Source organism: Ixodes scapularis, unplaced genomic scaffold, assembly GCF_016920785.2.
Source record: "Ixodes scapularis isolate PalLabHiFi unplaced genomic scaffold, ASM1692078v2 PGA_scaffold4__175_contigs__length_147842914, whole genome shotgun sequence".
Classification (NCBI taxonomy): Eukaryota; Metazoa; Arthropoda; class Arachnida; order Ixodida; family Ixodidae; genus Ixodes; species Ixodes scapularis.
In genome coordinates this window covers 27,547,321-27,568,144 of record NW_024609879.1, presented here as the reverse complement: position 1 = coordinate 27,568,144, position 20,824 = coordinate 27,547,321, and the positions used below count along the sequence as shown (strand labels likewise).

Genomic DNA, 20,824 nt, shown 5'->3' with positions numbered 1-20,824 from the left:
GGCGGGTGGTTTTGATCCTACAATTACGACATCAATCTTTGAGAAGACAAGACTAAAAGAAATAGTCTCGTTCAATCTTCGCAATTTCACCGCGACAAAGAAGCTTCTGAATCAGTGGCGCCCTGTGCGTGTACACTTGGACCAGGGGACCAGTATGCCTCGGAAAAGTCATGCACATTCCAACCCGATATCGTTTCATGACCCCTTTAAACTTCACGGGGTGCAAAATAAAAGCAATGAAAGGTTGCGGTTAACAAGTGACAAATAAAATTGTCGAATTAACAGACACAAACGAAGGAGGCATTTCCTCAGGAATACTTTCAGCCTTTCCACTCTGGTGAAGAAGGAAGGCCAGAAATGCTGTACTATGGTGGGAATGAAGTAATGGCCGGCCGCAAGTCGGCAAACCAGACTGGAAAGGCTGGAGGGGTTGCCGCCATTAATGAGCGACGGTGGCAACCAAACAACTGGCAAGCCGGCTGTCTGGTTGCCGTCGCCATTTATAGATGGCGGTAACGCATGACTAGCCCTTTACAGCACCGCTGTATAAAGAAGTGCGTCTGTGTGTGGGGCCGGGGGGGGGGGAGGGGGGGGAGTTTTAGAAACATACTGTGTTGTAGAGGTTCCTCTTCCCTGCATCTTTGGCGCAGACCAAAATGCGTGACCCTGAAAACTACTTTGATTGGAAAAGCGCTTTTGCCAAAAAGCACGTTTTTGTCGTGCCAGATGCTGGCGCCGTTCCTCACGACGATGCACTAAGAATAATAATACTAGCCTTTCAAATACTTTGCTTTCACTGAGCTTGCACCTCCTGCAGCGTGCCTTTTGCACCGTCGAATTTGACTTTCTCAGCAAGAAGGAATCAGAATGACCACCAGCCTATAGTGTGATAACGTCACGTGAATACCATGCTAAATAGTTAAGCTTTCTGGTGAAATATGATGTTCGCAACACTAGCCATGGATGTCCTAATTGTAAATTTGTGAAGTATTTATAGCAGTCTCGCGATGAGATATGGCAGCCTAGAGAAATGTTAGAACGCATGACTATTCTAGCATATAGCGCTGTAAAGTGAGTGCCCAAAACAAGTGCAGGTGAAACCGAATATAACATTTGCCTCCCGAGGCAGTATTTCGGAAGTTTCGAGCTCATGCAAGCTGATGAAATGTAATATACTAAGATTTCAAGAATCTTTGTCTGTCCTTCGCGCTATTTATGTAAAATCATGAATATCATTGCGTGCATCTTTACGCATTCTTTTTGCAGTAAGGTGTTCTGGAAGGGATTATTTGGAAAAAATAACATTAATTATTTCTCTCTTTTTGAACATTTCGTGTATTTGACTTCCAATTCATCATGTCAGCATAGAGTCCTTTTTAGCGTACCCTGCAACCCGATGTTTCACACTGCCAATCAGCAAACAGAAAAACACTTTTACGTAGACTCCACAGCTCGCATAGTTTCGAGTATCGTCCTTCCGCGTCGGTCTCAAGCGGTTATGTGAACTTTATAAAGTAAAATTTTTTTATCAATATAAAATATATTTAATTACAATGCCCCCCAAATTATTTGAAGGCGCTTCTGCCAATCTTTTCCGGCGTTTTTATCCTTGACAGGCACGTTGTAAGTGATATGGGACGGCCTTACATACATTTCTGATTTTGAAGCTAATTTAAATAACTATGTGTTCCTCACCCATACAACTTCTCAAGCATATAGAAGTCTGTTATTGCCTTTTTTATCTGGTGAACATTAGTTTTATGTGTCTGTGGGGCTGGACGAAAAGAAAGTAAACAGGGGCGCGCGGTGGAACTATGATGATTACGCGCGCAAACCGTCAGAAAGTGTCCAATTAAGTAGCTGCCTTGTCGAGTAGAACGTGAAATACTACTTCGTTTTACTAAACAAAAAAGAATTTTGAAGGACGCTTAAGCTTCGCCTTTAAAAGTGGAACGCGATCGCGTCAACGAGCCTCGTTTGCATCGCATTCTCATTTGCCGCGCAAGCGTGCCTCGCGTGGTCTAGTGAAAAGCGTCTGACTTCATGATATATGGCCACGAGGTGCATGCTCATTTCATATTTTTGTTTGATGTAATTAATTGCTTAGTTCAATGACACAATTTCATTTTTAATACTGACACACAAAGTTGTACCAATCACGGGTATTTTAGACGGCCTACCACACTTCGCGACAGCATTTTATACCGAGTAAATAGATCAGCTTCAACTTTAGAATTTTACTTTGACACGAAGAAAGGACAAGAAAATACAGTATAGTTCTAAATTAGAAGCTGATCTATTTACAGGTATGTACCAACAAGCTCAACTCTTTACTCTTGTACTTAAACATTTTGATTCAGGCAAAATATATTTTACTTGTAAACAAATAGTAATTGAGTCGTATGAACACGACGTTATGTATGTTAATGTAGATTTTCTTCTACCCTTGCGTCAAAATTAAATAACTGAATTTAATATTTTTTGTACCTAAGAACAAAAGTGAATTGCACGGACGATCAAAGAAACTATATAGTTAAGCGTTTCACAACGGAAATAGTGTATATTGCCAAAAGAACGCGGAAAATATGTTCTCAATTTAGCGGTTCAAACCGGTTCGAACCGGTTTGAACCGTTATTTTTGGCTCCTGGGACTGAACCGGAACCGAACCGAAAGACGTGAACCCAAACCGGAACCGAACCGATAGAAATTTCGGTTCGACACCCTGGTCTGAATACAGTATTTTTTTAGTGCAGAAGCTAGCAACGTAAACACAAGAAATAACGCGAATAAAGCCTCAAACATCCCGTCACACAAAAAGATCAACCAATGATTATCACGAAAGTTTCGGATGACCTCTCAGTTAACAAACCGCGCTTGAGCTTTCGGAAATGTCACAGCTAACGTCCGTATCGTTCTGAGTCACAAACAACATCGCCCTGCACGTTGGGGGCGTTCAATGCTCCACACGAGAACCTCTTTATGAACAATGAAAAGCTGACTTCACTACGCTAAACTTTATTGCGCAAAGGCTTGCGCACGTCTTTAAAAGAAGTATCGGGCTTGGGTGAGCCCTGAGAAGAGATGTCTGCACTTCTAGCTTTTGTGCTTGTCTGTGCCATGGTGGCGGAGGGCCTTCGGGCAGGTGAGTTAGGCATGGGTCATTTGTAGATATCATCTATGCCTGTGCATATTGAAAGTACACTAATCGTGTCAGTGAGATATTCAATATTATTATTGTTGTGTTTGTGTACCGCTTTTTCGCATAAAGTTATTTGAAACTATCAAAAAAGTTTTATTAATCAGCTACATAAACAGACGGCAAAGAAGCCAGGCGATAAGAGGCGCGAGAAGAAAGCCTCACGCGCTCGCCGAAAGAGATTCGGCGAATCGGCCATGCCGCACCACGACAACCATTTGAGTCTAATGCAGATATTGTAAGTGAACAATGCAGATGCGAGTCTTTACAAGGGTGTTCGTGAGAGGAATGGAGATAAGTTACCGAAATTGCATCTCAATGTTCCTTAGTCTGCACCTCAATTCTTTAGAAGAAACTTAAATGCCAAATATTTTTTTAAGCGATCTACATCGCTCAAAGAGCATCATTAAGGGTTACACCAACTAAATGTACCATATATACGTAATGTGAATGTAGATTTCACATATTTTTTTGTGACAAGGTATATGACACTAGATATAACAAGCATCTTGCGAAACTTGTGACATGTTCGAATGCGTTGAGAAATATAAATGTGTGATGCTTTTGGTTGTGGATAGTAAACTATAAGGAAAGACCGGTCGACAATTTCCGTGGGGCACTTATTATCTCACATCTTCTCCCGGAGTTGTTTCATTATGAAGAACAATGTGAGATATTTATGTTTTTTTTATCAACGTATATTTGATTGTTAGAAATCACATATATATTTTAGACAAAAGCCTTTTCTCTATTTATAAAAAAGTTTCTAGTGGAGTTCACACGTAATGTGAATAATCATAAAAAAACACTCAGCTCACGTTAAGGGCGGTCAAAACCAAACAAGAATGCGGGTGCGGGTGGGTGCGGGAGCCGTAACACGGCTATATATATATCACTTCTGGGGCCCATTACGGTTAGAAAGTGCGCAGTTGTGTTTGGTAAATAAGTAAACAACAGGCAGTTTTAGTAGATTGGCCCGATACCTCAAACACTCAATTTTATGCATGCGCAAAGGCGTCGACGGAGAGTCAGGTGTTTATCCAAGTCATGGGATCTACTAAAATTTCTAATAAAAAAGTTCCCTCCACAATATTTATGCAAGCTTTATTTGCCAGCGCACATTACTAGCGAACAATCTTCATGGTAATTAGTCAACAGTTTTGCGGTTTCGCCGAGCGTTTTTCCCAAGCAAACGATACGGAAGTGCAGAGTGCGTACGCATAGCGGCTTTATACTTCACGGAGCAATAGACAGGGGGCACTGATGCTACCGAGAGCTAAGCGAAGCGGTGTTCACACTTATATGGATCGTGAGATTATCCCTCAACCATGTGTTACCTAAAATCACTTTATGTATTTAAAGCATTTTTATCCTAACATTGTTAATAGGGTTGACATTTCACTGGAACAATACGCAATCTTTACAAAAAACGTGTTGTTCATCCGTTTCTTCAGATTCCTGCTCTTTATCTTCCGCCAACAGTATGACACAAACAAGTGCAACTTCTGTTAAGAAGTCAATATGATTTCTTGTCTGAGTCCCAAAAACCACTATATGAATATGTTCGGACCTGCTAGGGTAGAAGTGTTTTTCATATCCACTGTCTGTGCGTCACGGAGTTGTTAATTCCCGAATTAAATGTCGCTCCGTATATATCCCTTATCCAGAAACATTTCTATGGAGTTTCTTTTTTTTGCTTTGTAGACAAACAAAGTCTTATCATTAGAGTTATGCGGTCCAGCACTTTCTCCTTTCTGAACCAAGGTACAAGAAAAACAAAAAGAACATACAGGATTGAACGGGACGTGAAAGAGCAAACGAAAATGTTCGTTATCTATCGTGATTCAAAGAATTGTTCGTAATTGGCAGTCTCCTTTTGCTTCGAACATCTGCTTTTATACAGATATTTTGAAAGGCATTGACTTATCACGTTGACCTGGAAGCCTTTGTATTTTGGCAATGCATCTAGAATAATAAGTATTTCATATCAGTTTTGCATGCTAGAGTCTTGCAATTTATCAAGGTGCGGGCATTCCTGCATATAGGTTTTGTTTAAAGAGCAAAACAATTATGTTTTTATCAGTAGCTGCAAATACTTTACATAATGTTCTGTCTCATGGAGGACTCCAGCCTTTTGCAATTCATATTTAGAAATAAAGACGACGTAGTTCTTGATCAAGCTTTGAAGGCGAGTGCGTAGGTGGAATTGCGGAACAATAAAACCCACGATTAAAAAAGGAAGAAGTAAAATTTTTTAGCCATTTCTTTATTTTTTTGCCCAGTCAAATGCCCTATAGGGCAGGAAGAACGTTGTTTTTTTAAACTTAAAAAGTCTTAATTCTTCTTTAACTTGTTTGGTGCATTTTGATGTTTAGTGGTAACTTTCTCTTGAGGGAATAGTGTCTTTCAATATTTTTTGTAACCAATCTACAACATAGGTTCACTTTCATGGTATGGTATACTGCCGTAGCATGCAAGGGGATCTTTTTATTTCGTTAAATTGGGTTAGATTTGTTGTGCCTCCTCTCTGTATAAAACAAATTATAGAAAAACCTTGATCTTCACTAAATTAAGGCATTTTGTTTCGTAAAATGTGCACGTGACTTCCTTTAGTACGGGTGCACGTGGTGCCACTTGCATAACAACTACTTTAATGCGACACGTTCTACCCGGCGTCAAATTTGTTACCTGAGAAGCGCGAGAGCCAGGCGTGTTTAAAATTGTACCTTTTAAGATTTCCGCAGTTAAGAAAAACCTTAAACGTAAATATTGCTGTTATGCACATTAACTGCGGCAAGAACCTTACGTTGTGATCTCGAACGCAGGGCCTTCTGCGGAGTATGTTGTTTATCCTAAGCTTCTGGAAGCAAGAGGATTGAATGGAGGAAAACTTCTTCACATCAATGAGAAACTTACTCTTCGTTTAGAAAAAAGCTCCGTACTCGCTGAAAATTTTGTAGTATCGAGCCTTAATGGCGACAAACAAGTGGATAACATTGTAAGTATTTTTGTTACTTTAAGAACCCCGTCGTTGTTTTCTTTGTTCAACTTCCTAGTTCATTTGTGATTCTTAAATATGCATCTACTAAAATGTAAAAGAGCTGGTATGTGATGTCATGCCGAAAGGCGTTGCCTTGATATTCTACTTCAGAGCAAAAACATGTATGTCATATTTAAATTTCGAAATTCGCAGACGCAGGAAGCGAAAAAGGTATAGGCTTTGTAGCGTATAGAAAACAGAGCACGGCTTTGAAAACAGCTCCACATTTAATTTTGAATTGTTTTATGCTTATTCTTGTTGCATCCTTATGTATTTCTTAGGATTGAGCATCAAGATGTAAGTACCTTTTAAATATATTTTATTTTTGCTGATATAAAATTTTATTTTGAACACCGGTCACTTACTCATATTACTGACCTTACACTCGTTTCCAACAGAATTTTCACCTTCGATACCTACTTCTATTTTTTTGCGTCCTCTTTCGTGTAAGAAATAATTTATTTATATTTAAAAGTGTGTAAACGTTTTCAAGAAATAGGCTCATGACGGCTGCATAATTTTAGCAAACTCCAAGCCATACCACCGCTCTTCATTCACAAAATAACAGAAACAAAAGACGGTTCATCGATCGTTTCGTCTGGTATTTTAGTCCCTTATTTTCTATCTTTGTTTTTAAGGTGGATGGGAGAGAAGTGGAAAAGAACATTTATCATGATAAAAGTCAGATGGCAGTGCTATCTGTGACAGAGAAAGACGGCTCTGTGGAAGTGGTAAGGAGATCTCACTTATCGGATCCATGCCTATACTTCGTAATTCAGAAAGTATCTACCATAAGAGAAAACAAGTTTAAAGCTGATATTGACACATAGAATGATTCCCATTTGGTTTTATGCGAGCAGCGTTCATTCCAGCCTCTTGGCACATTTTCGGTTTATCCTAGCGTTCTTTTCGTATCTATGTATACTCAAAGATATCATGCTTCTTGTACAAGCAATTTCTTTCACTGGTGACGTCTTTTTTAGTTCGAAATGGCAGATCACACTTTCAGACTCATCAACTTCCTAGGCTGACCAAGCAGATGAACTGATATTGAGCGAACTAAACTAAACATACCTCTGGCCTGATTGGCATTCCTAGTATTGATGAGGCCTTAAGTACCTCTGCTGTGGAAGTTACCCAGCTCGTGCTATATTTGCCTTTTACTGGTCATGAAAATGCAAGATTTCATTTATTTTTGTTATTGTCTTGTCAACGTATTGGACTAACGGAGTTAGTCTATCTTTTATCACAATATTTTCACGTATATGCCTACCGCAATCCTTTCGAATGCAATGACAACGTAATATCGTCATCACGTTTACATGGCCCTACCGTCGGATTTGAACCAATACAAGGCGTGCCCTCCTTCAACTGTGTGGCAGGAATGCATCGTAATACACAATTGCAATTTTCGTTGATTGGATTTGTAATGCATAGCTCATTCAATTGAAACAGAACACAATACACTGCAGATTTGTATCTCCCTCTTCAGATTTAAAAAGCTATTTAAGCACGGTTTATTAGAAGCTTAAAACAACACAAGACGTTCTCACCGTGAAGCCGATAACTTACAAATGCCTAATGAAAAATGTCAATGCGTTATCAACGTAGATTATGGGTACGGTCCCGTGTTTTCGAATAACACCCCACCCACCCCCCCCCCCCCGCCCCCCCAAAAAACAAAGATAGAAACGCCATTAAATTGTTTGCCAATACGGATTTATCCGAAGAACTCCAAAATTTGAGGTCGTAACAAAAATAAAATAAAAAGCAAAAAGCCTGTGTCTTGCGAATAAACTTCACAAAAGCCCAAAGTCAGTGGATTTGTGGAAACTTCAGTTTCTTTTGAAATCTTGAACTACTGACAAAAAGGGGTATGCCTCTTAACTCGTCAAGCTTCCTTCAGAACAACGGCTGACGGTACTGGACTTCATTTATTTATTTATATAAAACAAAATAATATACGGCTACTAAAAATTATGCAACGGAGCACTGCAAGCCACGAGATTTTCTTTGACAAACACACCAGGGTAATTTAAAGGGATACTTTAACGAAATTTCGGCGCTCATTTTTTGGTCTCTATGTGTTCAAAGGAGCAGCATCACATCGAACATACCAATATCTTGTTAAAAATGTCACGAAACACAATTTTAAAACGAATTAAACGATTAGCAAAGAGCACTTGGGGGATGTCGCTAACGCCTCGTTTGTAGTGCCCGTCTAGGAACCTTGAGAGCTAGTGACCGAGGTTATCTCGCCTCCGGCCACGACGAGAGAAGAGGGGCAGGAGGAACTCCCCTCTTCCCGAGAATGTCTTTTGTGTGTCGGAGAAGTCTCTATTGTCCCCCTGCAAGATTACAGAAGATTAGCTTGTCACTCATAAATCGTACAAAAGCAGCCGCCTCGGTGGCTGGAACGACTAGGCCATCCTCTCAACGTCAGCCTCGTCGTAGCTTTGCTCGTCCTGAAATGACCTACGTCACGATTGCGTTGGCTGTCACGTGGTCTCCGCTGGGCCTTGTCCGAGCGCTTGCCAGAGTGGGCCATTTATAACAAAAAATACAGCCACCAGGCTCAAATATAAGCGTGCGACTGTCATTTCCGGATATTGTGGATCATATTCAACCTATTTTTGAACACGACGGGAATATTTCAAATTTCGTTGAAGTATCCCTTTAAGTCTAGGCACTAATGTGACGTATCTAATATTAATATGAAGGGGTGCCTTCTTGTCTCCTTCACAAGCGAGAGAAATCTTCAGGGCTGGTGGCTTCACCTAGCAGAAATTGTTCGAGACAGCTCTTTATATTTCAAAATTAGAGTGTATCAGTATATAGATAGTGTTCATATAACACACGGTGATCATGTAGGGTTTCGGCAGTAATTTCAGAAAGAGGACCATATTATATAAATTAACCTAACAGCTATTTTTTTCAAATAGAAAGTACAACAAAAACTTTATTCCACTTCCAAAAAAAAACGTAGAAGTTTACTTTATATAGTTTATTCTTGTTTTATCAATACTAGAAATAATTTCTGCTGAAATTATCTTACATGTCGCCTAAGAAAACGATCGATTACCTTTGATATCGCTCATACATATTACGATAGAAATGAAATGACAAAATTTTGAGTAGGCGCTTTGATGGGCAGTGTTAGTTTGAAATCCAAATTCATGTCAAGAGTAAAAGTATTCTCATAGCATTATCACGGTAGGTTAGCATGATTATCTCAAATTTTTTTTTCCAAGATTTAAAGTGCGAAGAGGAGATGTTATTCTGGTCAATAGGCCTATATCGTGACGCATCGCTAATTTTAAAATATAAGTACTTTAGATAATTTTAATATTTCCGCAAATAAATAAAATATGAAATAAGAAGTTAAAAAAAACATTTCCTGGGAACGATGTTTCATAAGCCATTTTTTCTGTTTTCTCATAGCGCGGGTCCTTGGGCCATACTCTGAGAATTGCTCCTCTACCACTGATGGGACGTTCCGAAGATGGACACATGGCACACAGAGTCTTCGAAATCGAGGATCCCGCTGAATTCAAAACTGATTATATCGGTGAGGTAACTAATTGAAAAACGAATATTTCATGTGTGACTTGTTCAAAAACACATTGAAACTTATACTCATGTTATAAAGCGAATATAATATGTATATACGTAGTTATACGATCGTATATGTTTTAATGTGTTCATTGTTCACGAACATTTATTTGTTTCGCTAAAGTACGGGGCTACGATTTGCATAAACTAATTTGCTCCTTTTAGTAATTATAAGCCCTACTCAAAATATATTCAGATGATTGTAACAGAAAGCCATCTTTTCAATCATATTACAGTGCTAAGAACAAAGCAGCCCGATTTTCTTTTCCCTCCATTGATTAAGGCTGAGGAACCTTACGCTACATTCTCGATACACACCAGCCTAGGAGCTTAGCTGACTTGAAAAAGGAGACAATCAACAGGTGGTCCTGGTAATACGCGAAATCAGTTGGTACTTCTATGTGCCTATAAATTAGTCTTCATAACGTAAGCTCGCAAATTCATCACGCATTTTGTTACACAGATATACCCACGTCGACAACTTTTGCATAAGTGCATTAGAATGTGTCATGTTATAAACCGGTCGTAAGGGCTAAAAAGGTACTATATAGGATACGTCTTAGAATGAGGACTCTGCGTTCTGACTGGTGTGCAGAATTAATCTGGCCAATTGCAGCCAGCATTTGCCGACGTGTCTGGTTGTAGGTGCAAGGGTTGCAGAGCGTCGTTCTACTAGATAAAACAGCTCACGACAAGACAAAACAATGTCGAAAATGATTTCTCAACACTTTGCTTCCGCTCAAATAGCCGCATTGCAAAACAAAAACTGTCCCGATCGGAGCCTGTGCAGCTCAAAGTACCACGATGGTACCCAAAATGGCGCCAAGATACTCCGAGCCGTACATTCTAACGACTATGGCTGTGACCACAGTCCCCTCTACATGGGAAACGCCTCGAAAGCCTGGAATATAAAAAAGGCATAAATTAAAATGAACATTAACTGAAAAGCCTGTGGGTAACCTTGACTGCCAACAAAAAGAATAAAACAAACTCGGGACGAGGGACGACGAACAGTTACTAAATTTAACATGAAACTGCAAAACGTATAACATTCGCCACAGTTCAACCTGGTACATTCACCAAGCTCGCAATAACCACAAATAATTGATCGCTGTTTTTATTATTGACATTTTTACCGAGTTATCTTAACCATTAGACTAAAAACCCCTTTATCAATTACGCAAACAATCGGTGTTATTCTGTATCTTTTCTGTCTTGCTTTATTTTTGTAAAATGACGATAATGCAATTAAAGCAAAGGTGCAAGCCAGCTGAACAAGAAGTAATTTAATGCAGCCGTTCCTTGTTTGATACCAGGACCAGGCGGATTTTTTTAGTCGCGCACCAATCACCTAGTGTTTGCAGATTTCTGCTTGTCCTTTCTCCCACACGTTCTTTTTCTCCTGTGATTATTATCTTTTTTCTTGTCCAGCTCGCTTACTACTATTGCACAATTTTTTTATTATCATCATAACCTTAAAATGCACGCGGTTCACCTTTCTTAAGCCTGGTTCAGACAGTTGCGTTTGACTGCGTTTGACTGCGTTGCGGCTGCGACAACCCAGGCTCGCTTTCGGTTCTCGACGCAACGCAGTCAAACGCACTCAAATGCAAGTGTCTGAACCGGCCTTTAGTGTTAGAGTGGTGGCAGCTCTTAAAACCAGTTTGCTCCACTGACGTCTAACTCCTTGTCAGCTTAGTTATTAGAGCGCTCCACTGGAAATGGAGGCGCCTGGTTGAATACCAAGACCAGGCGAATTTTTGCAGCAGTGCACCAGTCACCTAGCTATGTTGGGAGATTTGTGTTTGTCCTCTGTCCCACTTGTTCCCCTCCTCCAGGGAATATTAGCGATATTTAACACATATATTCTGTCGTGTGTTTGCGACTTAAATCACCGAATCATTCATTATAGAAACATCTTATGTGTGTGTTTGTGTGTGTGTGTGTGTGTGGGGTGCAGACCCAGTCCAGCCGCATATTTTATTACTTCTTCAATGTACCCCCGAAGTGTTGTAAAATTCACGTAAAATAAATTTAGAAAAAAAAAAATCTTAAAATTTTACGCGAAAGCAATGGAGCGTTTTCCGCCATAAAAGAGACAGGAGGAGCGATGTAAACACCGGCAGCGGTCGTTCTCCACACTCTAAAGGTGGTATGGAAAATACTCTTAGGTTGGCTAAACAGCCCACTTTTTAGGTATCAACCCTTCATACTCTGATTTTTCATTTTCTACAACACCGCTATTTTGCTATTCAGTGCAAAGTAAACAGAATTGGCGATAGTCTGTTTGAAAATGCTGCTTAACTGTATATAGATTGTCAAGAAGCTCGGCCGACATCGTTCGGCGTTCGCACTGACTGTTTGAACATATCAAGATGACAAAAACAAATTATTTCTAATACACCTTCCGATAACTGGAGCAACAAGATGGCTGACGGGGCGTTACTTGAAACTCAGCTTTTTTAATGGCTCTATCTACATTCATACATATCAGAATTCATACTGGGTAAAACTTGCATGTGTTTCTATCTTCACTGCTAAAGTTTAAAACAAGGCATGCGAACTATTGCAATCACGCTGAAAGGGTTAGTTTCTTGTAGCGCTCTAAGGATATGGAGCATTAGGCGAATGCGCTTTTTTCAGCAGCGAACAAAACGTTTCTAGTGCCACAAGTATTTCATACAATTGGGTAGACACATGTGAGACGTCATTACAAACAGTACCTCTCCTGGTAATAATCTGTGATGTAAGATCGCAACTTCTATATAGCATACAACAAGAATCGCTTAGCCAGTTTTAATACATTCGTGGGGAACCAGCTGAACATAGGAAGCCAGTGAGGAACAAATGAAAAAACCAGCGGTTGGTTGGCTTTCCCCCTCTCCTTCCTTCCTTTCTATGTTCAGCTGGATCCACCCGAATTTTATGCAGCATCCAGTAAAGCTTCACCAGCTCCTGAATTTCGTGATTGCATACTACAGTTAGGTTATGGACTGACTTTTTCAAAAGAAAACCTTATGTGGTGGTAAGTTTGTTTTTTTTGCTTTTTTTTTGTTTTTTGTTTGAGCGTCCGTATGTCATAATTCTAAAAATGCATTCATAATCGCGCGCACTATCGCGTACAGGTTCATAAATCATAGCTCCTATATGTTTCAACACCTTTCTGAAAATAACTTTATTGCTCAATAGATTAATTTTGACTTTTTGTTAGTAATATACATTCTACAAACATATTCAAAAACGGTACTAACACAACCCATTTTTCCATATTCTCATGAATTAAAAACAAAACTCATGTGAAGAATATAGAACGTATCATTTATTTAGACGAACTGCAGTCTGCAAATAAAGAGGTGAAGTTCATTTTAAGACGAAATTTGTGTGTAAACATCGCACAATTTTCTCGAAAAGAACTGAGTGTATTAGACGCCGCTGCTTTGCATTAAGGCTTAGATCTGGTATTATGATGATATGAAAAATGTAAAATAAACTTGGACCTAAAACAGTGTTGTTATACTCAATTCATTAGAACGCGCAAACCTATTTTTTCGTTTCATCATCTGAACGGTCACTGACTTAATGAGGCTGATCATTTTAAGTACCTAGGTGTTTATTCTCCTTCTGCTTTGACTTGAAGTAAGCGCTTAACTGAGTAAACCAATATACCTCGCAGTACATCATATTTCATCAAAAGTAAGTTCAAAAGGGCACCTGTGTATCTAAAGGAAGCACTCTATGACACAAACGTTCGGCCAGTTTTCGCATACGCGTGTGCGGTTTTGAACTCCCAAACTCAGAATTTAATTTATTAATTGGAACGTATCTAATATCGTGCAGTTCTTTTTGGAGGTGGCAGCTACAGATTTCACTTGAGCATTTCAAACATTAAACAAGAACTTTAAAGGAATCTTCTATGCAACCAAAAACTTTTCACGTTTTAGGTTATTTTACAATGATTTTCTGATCAAAATAGCTTCAATAAAAATGCTTATACAAGGGATATGCATTATATCTCGAAGCAAATTATCACCGGATTAACATTCGTGACAGTTCATCTCGCTGACATACGTTACTGCGTTCTACTGTAGGCTTCTTCTCGTTAAGTGTCGGTTATTTTGTGTTATCTTTCTTAGCGTACATTGTGCTGTATGTGTTTTTGTGATGTTCCAACACCTTGCAGTAATTCCCCCTGGACGAGGTAGGTCCAGGAGTAAATAAAAACATAAATGAGCCCATGGCTCTGACGTAACGTTACTGCGTTGCCACTGCTGTGTTCACAGTGCATACGCAGACGCCTCACCGAAATCTGGTTTTTGCAGACGCGCAGTGCCCATACCTTGCGTGGGAAAACCCTGATTTCTTTGTAAACAGCATGCTGGTGTATATATAGAGTCTAAGTCACCCGCATCTTTTTACGCAAACGAAAGCTACGAATTTCGCCATCAACTCTGTGACTTTTCAGAATTGACATAAGAAAACGCCACAGTAAAACTAACGGCTGTTTTTCGAGTGAAAAGCAGCAGCGCTAACTCACTGTTCTTAATTTGTTTCCATTCCCATGGCAGGCTTCCAGAACTAACCAATTAAAAGTATTAATACAATGTTTTATTTTGCAGTACCAACGGAACGGAGTATCCTGGCAAGGCCAGGTAAGTCGTCACATATTAACACTAGTAATTATGTTTGTTTAAAGATTTTATACTTTAATTGCGCAACGTCTACGAGAGTTATAATAGTTTTAAGATATGTTCATATAGCTGTCATGTTTTGTTAGATTATATTTAACAATAAAATAATCCTAAGTCCGATATCAGTTGTAAATTGCAGGACCCGGTCAGCACGAACCTAACATCGGTGATTCTTCACATTGTATTTGCACAATATAGCGTCTGATAGAAATACGTGTCATATAATTTCGTGCCTCGTATAAGCACATTTTACTTGACAGCAGTTTTGATGATTTTGTAATTGCAAAAGTACATTGATAACACCGAAAACAAAAAGTTGATGTCCTCGGGACCCGTAAATACTCGCGCGCCTCAAGCCACAGAGAACACGAGAAACATCAACCGGTCGGTTGTTCTTTGCTCTTTTTTTTCTACAGCATCTTTTCAGCAGAGTGAAAATATCTTATTCCTACTAATTGAGCCTCGATTTTTAAACAATACAAGAAATAATTCATCAAAAGAACAAGCATTATTATATTGCTGCATCACCTTCGATCACAAATGAAGGTATTCAAATAGAGTTAAAATAGAGAAAGCGATGCATGGTGAGGAGAGTAAAAGGAGGCCTAGAAGCATTTGGATATATTCACGTCGGGACATGCCACGAAGAACCATTCCCGACACGAGAGTGGGAGGAAACAAAAATACCCACTTTGGTAGAACGTAGTTCATTTGGGCTTCGAAGGTTTGTACTTAGGAAGCTTCGTTAAGGGTCGCTAAAACGTGGCTGTCATAAAATTGTTTTATATTTTCGACTTGTTTAACTTCAAGACTTCAACACAAGTGCAGCAATATTTGTAATTTACAGCTGGCTTTGGACCGTAAAAAGATGTTCTGGAAGAGTAGCGAAGCTGTTTCTAATTATATTTTATGATCTTGGACACACATATCTATTGACTCCTGCCTTACTTATGACTGAAATTAAAGCATAGCCATTGCCATACATTACTTGCGTATTCACACTTGTCTTTGTCCATAATGTCCAACTTGATGAAATACTATGTTATTTAAACACTTTCGTTTTATTGTGCCACCTCGATGACATTCTGTTTTCCAGAAATCCGAGCCCAAGTACGAATTCCCCCCGAGTTCCAAATCGAGGTGTCGTTTATCTTCGATGCATACCACAGCCGGCACTTTTCAAATAATGAAAGCCTCTTAGAATACGCTGCACTTAGTGTTCAAATGGTATGACTTCTTTCATAAACAATATGATACTATGTTCGTTTTAGTTCTGTTTTTTACTTCCCACTCAACACAACTTTGGGAACTTTTTTTCATGTGCAAAAATCAAGTGTTAATATCACGTTACGCAGAGTTTTTTTATCATAACCGGATAACCCACCAGAGAGCATTAGAAACCCTTATTTCCATCATTAATCTCAGTGATTTCACGCTAAGGAGACGCAGCGAGATACTTCAAATGTCGCTTGCTTTGATAGTAGTCACGTAAAAACAAGTCGCTTCATAACTTGCTCAGGTTTCACCTTTAGTACAAGTGTAATACTATTACTGTATTCTTTGAGCATAATAGCAAACACATGAACGCCACGGTTAAACGTGATCAGAAACTATTGATGTTTAAACTCTAAACGTTTTTAGTGACGAGCAGCTTAAGGGTGGTCCATCATGCACTGAGAAATGCCATGAAGTTAAAACAAGTACTTCGTGGTCAAAACAATGTCTTCAAAACATGCTCACTTTGGCTCATTCTTCGGAGTTTTATTCGCGAACTTTCGATTCTAATTAGAACCCAAGTTCAACTTGCTGACCTGGTCACGCGAAAATAGTTTTACTTTTTCACTACCTTCGGAAAAAATAAGAATCTATACCGTAAAACTAGAGTATCGGAGAGTTACTTGGTGATTAATCGATATAATCGAATAAAAATATAAACGCTCAGACATTGAAAAGGCGACAGGTCGTAGAGCGTGGCAAGTTTAGGTTTGAAAAAAAAATTTAAGAAATTAGGCTTCTGTGTTTTGGTTCGCAAAGGCTGAGCTTCTGTTTTGTATCCTGGCTGCACAACTGCAGCATCTTTTTATATAACACAAATTTGAGTGCGAGACGCGCTCAGCAACTGTAGCTTGAAGCCAACTATGTTTTATTTTAAAAAGAAACATGGGTCGTTTTTTCCCAAGACGTGAACTTGAATTTCTTTAGTGTGAACGATTACACTCAAAGTAAGCCGAAAACCGTTCAATTTAAGTTTATGCGAATCGCATCTAAACATAAAAAAACTAAACAAACACAAGTTGTAGCGCTACAGCGTAAGCGAAAAAGACAAAAGCTCCAAAACTCAACCGTAGTTATTCCTGCATAATCAGTCCAAGACATTGTTGTTTTGTAATTATTTTGTGGTTCTCAATCATAGCTCAAATGCAGAGGTGTAGACTGGTATCTGTTTTAGGCGGAAAGGGGGGGGGGGTGGTAACCTTATCAGCTCCCTACCCCCCCCCCCCCCCGCCCTTGTTGGCTGCGCCTCTGCTCAATTGGTGTTCGTTATACGCTAATATAAAATACGTTCTAATCTTTACCCCACTTTGTCTCAAGGTGAACCTACGATACGAGGCCACTTCCAGCCCAAGAATCACTTTTCTCCTGGTCAATGTTATGACACTAAAAGGGGTACTTACATTTTCATCTGTGCCTCTCATATAATAGCTGTCTTTTTTGCGTTGTTGAAAAGACCATTATGCAAAATCATATCTTCCTCTAGGGGGACTTTTTTACGAAAACGATAGAGGCACCAGATAACTTGAGGCCAATTCGCAGGAAAAGATACATGCTCTCTCGAGATACCATCAACAATTTTGCGGATGCTATTAAAATAAAAAATGTCGATGTTAAAGCAGACCTGGCCGTCTTGATTACATCGTAAGTGCAATCAATTTACACATTGTTTATTTAAATCAAGGGCTAATTTGAAGTGATTAGGCCAATCAAAGTTCATTTCACTTATGAGAAGAGATAGGGCTTGTTGCGATGCCTTGCTATGTTCTTTCACAAACGCTTTTTTTTCATTGTACCTTAAATAAATAAACTAATAACGTGTTTTACTGCACCCCGCACTGTTAGGCCTTAAGAGGGGTGCACGTAAGGGAAGCGAAACAAAAACTAGGGAGGAAGTATCACTAATAGACTTTTCTTGGACTTTTTTTAAATATTAAAGTCCACGTTAGAGTGTACCCTACATAAGCGGCATTCGTGTGACTGGAAGGCTAAACTTATCCCGGATTCAGTGTTCTTAAGCGTGCCTCCTTATTCATTTGTTGGTTTATTTAACTACTCAGAGTCTTAAATGTAAACATTTCGGCAGAACACCGCCTTGTAAGTTAAGCAATATGAAAGCGGTAGCTAATATTGAATATGTTTCTGATATAACATAATTTCATATATATGTGTATATATATGTCATTCCATGTTTTCGGAGTTTTCTTTTTTTTTTTATTTGGGGGTATTTTTACGAGTTAATTTCTTCTTACTGATTCGGTGTTTTTTGTGTACATTTGTTATGATGTATACCGAATTACACAAAAGCAGCGAATCTGCAGGGAAAATTAAACACCCCGAAAAATTCTCCCAAATTCGAGCAAAAAATAAACACTGAAAACACGGAACCCTAATTATATTTTGTTTTGTTACATAGTAATATATTGTGTTATATAATAATATAGACTATATAATATATAAGCAATATAAGCCATAAGCAATACTTTCTATCATGCCATTCCGGGTAAATATACAACTAAATGAAAACAAGAAAAGGTTATAAAAATATTAAAGACGTTTACAATTCTCTGTGGTACCGAATTAGAGTGCAGCTCTTGAGGAGGAGGTGGGAAAAATCCGGAGAAGAGGGTGCGCCCCTTTTCTCCTTCATACCCTTCCCCCTCCTTCTCTCCTTGTCCCCTCCCATCTAGCGACAAATTTACCAATATTTTCCCACTAAATTTAGCAGTAATGTAGTGAAATGTTTTTCTCTAAATATTGCGGGGAAATTTAATTGGTCTTGAGGTCACGTGACGTCGATTTCCTCGCTAAATTTAGCGGTAAACTTTTTTCGCTAATTTTAGTGGAAAAGGTTTTTGTTAATTTTAACGTGATGTTACACGTGACATCATGTGACGTGACCAAGGCGAAATGTTGCCGGTAAGTTTGGCGATAACATTTTTCCGGCAAAAGGTAACGAAAAAGTTTGCCCGCTTAATTTACCGGAAAAGCTTTCCAGCTAAATTTTGTGGGAGACTTTTCCCGGGTTGAGTGGCGTCCCGTGTGACGTCATTATGGGGAGCATCCCATAATGGGGAGCGCGGTTACGCCGACGGCGACGGCGACGTGGCTCAATCCGGAAACGGGCGCCTAAGGGCTGCGCTCCCCTAAAACAAAGAACAGTAATTTCAAACGTATTTCATGAATGCTCGAAGCAGTGAACGGTGCTAACAAGGTTTATGAACAGGTGATTGCTAATAACTGATACAGCATAGGAATGAAGGTATTTTCATTCAAAGAAGTCTTACGGAGGGATGAAGAATAAATTGTATTAGTCGTACAATTCAGGCCACCTACTTCAAACTGATGGTCAATGTGCAGAGTATTATAGAGCCGCGTTGCCCCTGGCTAAGAAGCCAGACTTTGTTACCCCAAGGATCCGTACTTCCAAACCCTCATTTTACAAATATTATGTTTATTGAAAAATGTCGCTTGATATCGTTGGTGTATAATATCCTATGCGCGGTGCACCTGTATTTCATTCTAATATCCGAACCACATTAAAAACTTTAAAGGGCAATTAGCCGCATGTCACTTGCGAATCGACTAAGTAAGATTATCTTCTGATCACTCGAATATAAGTGAGCTGAATGTCGTCTATACTGTAGCCCACCATAGCAAGAGAGCCCAGCAGAAATTTGGCAGAAACGTGACGTCCAAGGCAGAAAAGCAATGCTTTATTAATTTTTTTCTTAAAGACACCGCAGTGTCTTGACACACATATATAACAGTTGGAAATTATAAGCCAGCATTTTATTCTTAATGAAGGTTTAAAAACACAACTAGTGATACGAGTAGTATCAAGCAGCATTAATGACATTCCCATTCTAGGCGTTTTGCTGTGCGCAGTTGGCAGATTAAGGATAAACAAATTAAAATTGCTATATATTTTACTGGTATTAACAGAATAAATCAAAAATCAGAAAAATGCTACCTCTAAGCGCAATTTACGCAGGTCATCAAATGAATCGTTTATCCTCAGCATCTGGCGCTTTTGTACACGTTATAGAGCAGGTTGCTTGTTCTATGTTCTTACGAATGGTGTAGTCACTGACAGGTTAAAAAACGCGGGCTTCAGAATTCTGACTTCCTGATTCGATGCAGCAATCTTATTTGCGGAGGGCGATAAAAGTATTTTCGAGAGTAGCCATGCCCGCGCCCAGGCACGGAACAAGGGAAGTAACGTGTTTTAATATAAGAAAGCATTACTTAACCGAGTTTAATGACCGTTTCTCATCTCTCTAGGCTGGACCTTGCAGATTATGTTAAAGGCAAGCTTTCCAACAGCGTCCTCGGTACGAAATAGACGTTGAACGCCTATGTTTAATTCATAAAGAAAAATACCGTAATCATTCCTGCATGCGCTTGAACACAGACCCTTTTGTATAGAGTGGCACCGTAACTTATATTTCTCCAAGACTTGGAACCACCTTAGGAAATTACTCTATCTGTCGATTGAAAAATGCAGCTCTAGATGCTTTCAAACGCTCACCCCGTCATCAAGTTGCTGGAAATACGAAAATGGTACGGACATTCCCGAAGTTAGTTAAATACACTCAATATTAAATTAATAATACAAATATATGGCTAAATGTTACAAAGAAGCAGCCATCTAGATAAGAAAAAAAAATTAGAAAGCTAACAGATTGCTTACTCTCTTTGTGCGCAAACTCTACCTCTGCCGATAACGCCGTTATTGTGAGATCGATCTTCAAATATAGTTTAGTCAGGACTCTTTCGGGGGCACGCCCCGTGAAGTAACGTATGTCACGAAAGTACAACCGCTTTCTAGTTTACAATAAAAAACGATTTTGATTAGAAAGAAGACAGTCAAACCGAACTGGTCGGTAAGAATCGCCGTGGATTTTTTAGTGTTCCGTAAGATACTCGTCCGATTTAGGTCCACCATTTGTGCACAATTCCAAAATGCTACTTTTCCGCAGTGTCCAAACCAATAATCTGACATTCACATAATT

General features: G+C 39.2%; 1 protein-coding gene across 1 annotated transcript in view; it reads left to right on the top strand.

Annotated features, from left to right (window-relative positions):
- Positions 1 to 3,082: 3,082 nt before the first annotated feature.
- LOC115330504 (zinc metalloproteinase-disintegrin-like ecarin) overlaps positions 3,083 to 20,824 on the top strand; it is a 35,395-nt gene continuing 17,653 nt past the window's right edge. Inside the window, exons 1-9 of the mRNA XM_040215037.2 lie at positions 3,083 to 3,143; positions 6,023 to 6,195; positions 6,876 to 6,968; positions 9,679 to 9,805; positions 14,466 to 14,498; positions 15,634 to 15,764; positions 17,130 to 17,204; positions 17,296 to 17,453; positions 20,094 to 20,143. Of these exons, the coding sequence (XP_040070971.2) occupies positions 3,083 to 3,143; positions 6,023 to 6,195; positions 6,876 to 6,968; positions 9,679 to 9,805; positions 14,466 to 14,498; positions 15,634 to 15,764; positions 17,130 to 17,204; positions 17,296 to 17,453; positions 20,094 to 20,143 (901 nt within the window). The remainder of the gene's footprint in view (positions 3,144 to 6,022; positions 6,196 to 6,875; positions 6,969 to 9,678; positions 9,806 to 14,465; positions 14,499 to 15,633; positions 15,765 to 17,129; positions 17,205 to 17,295; positions 17,454 to 20,093; positions 20,144 to 20,824) is intronic.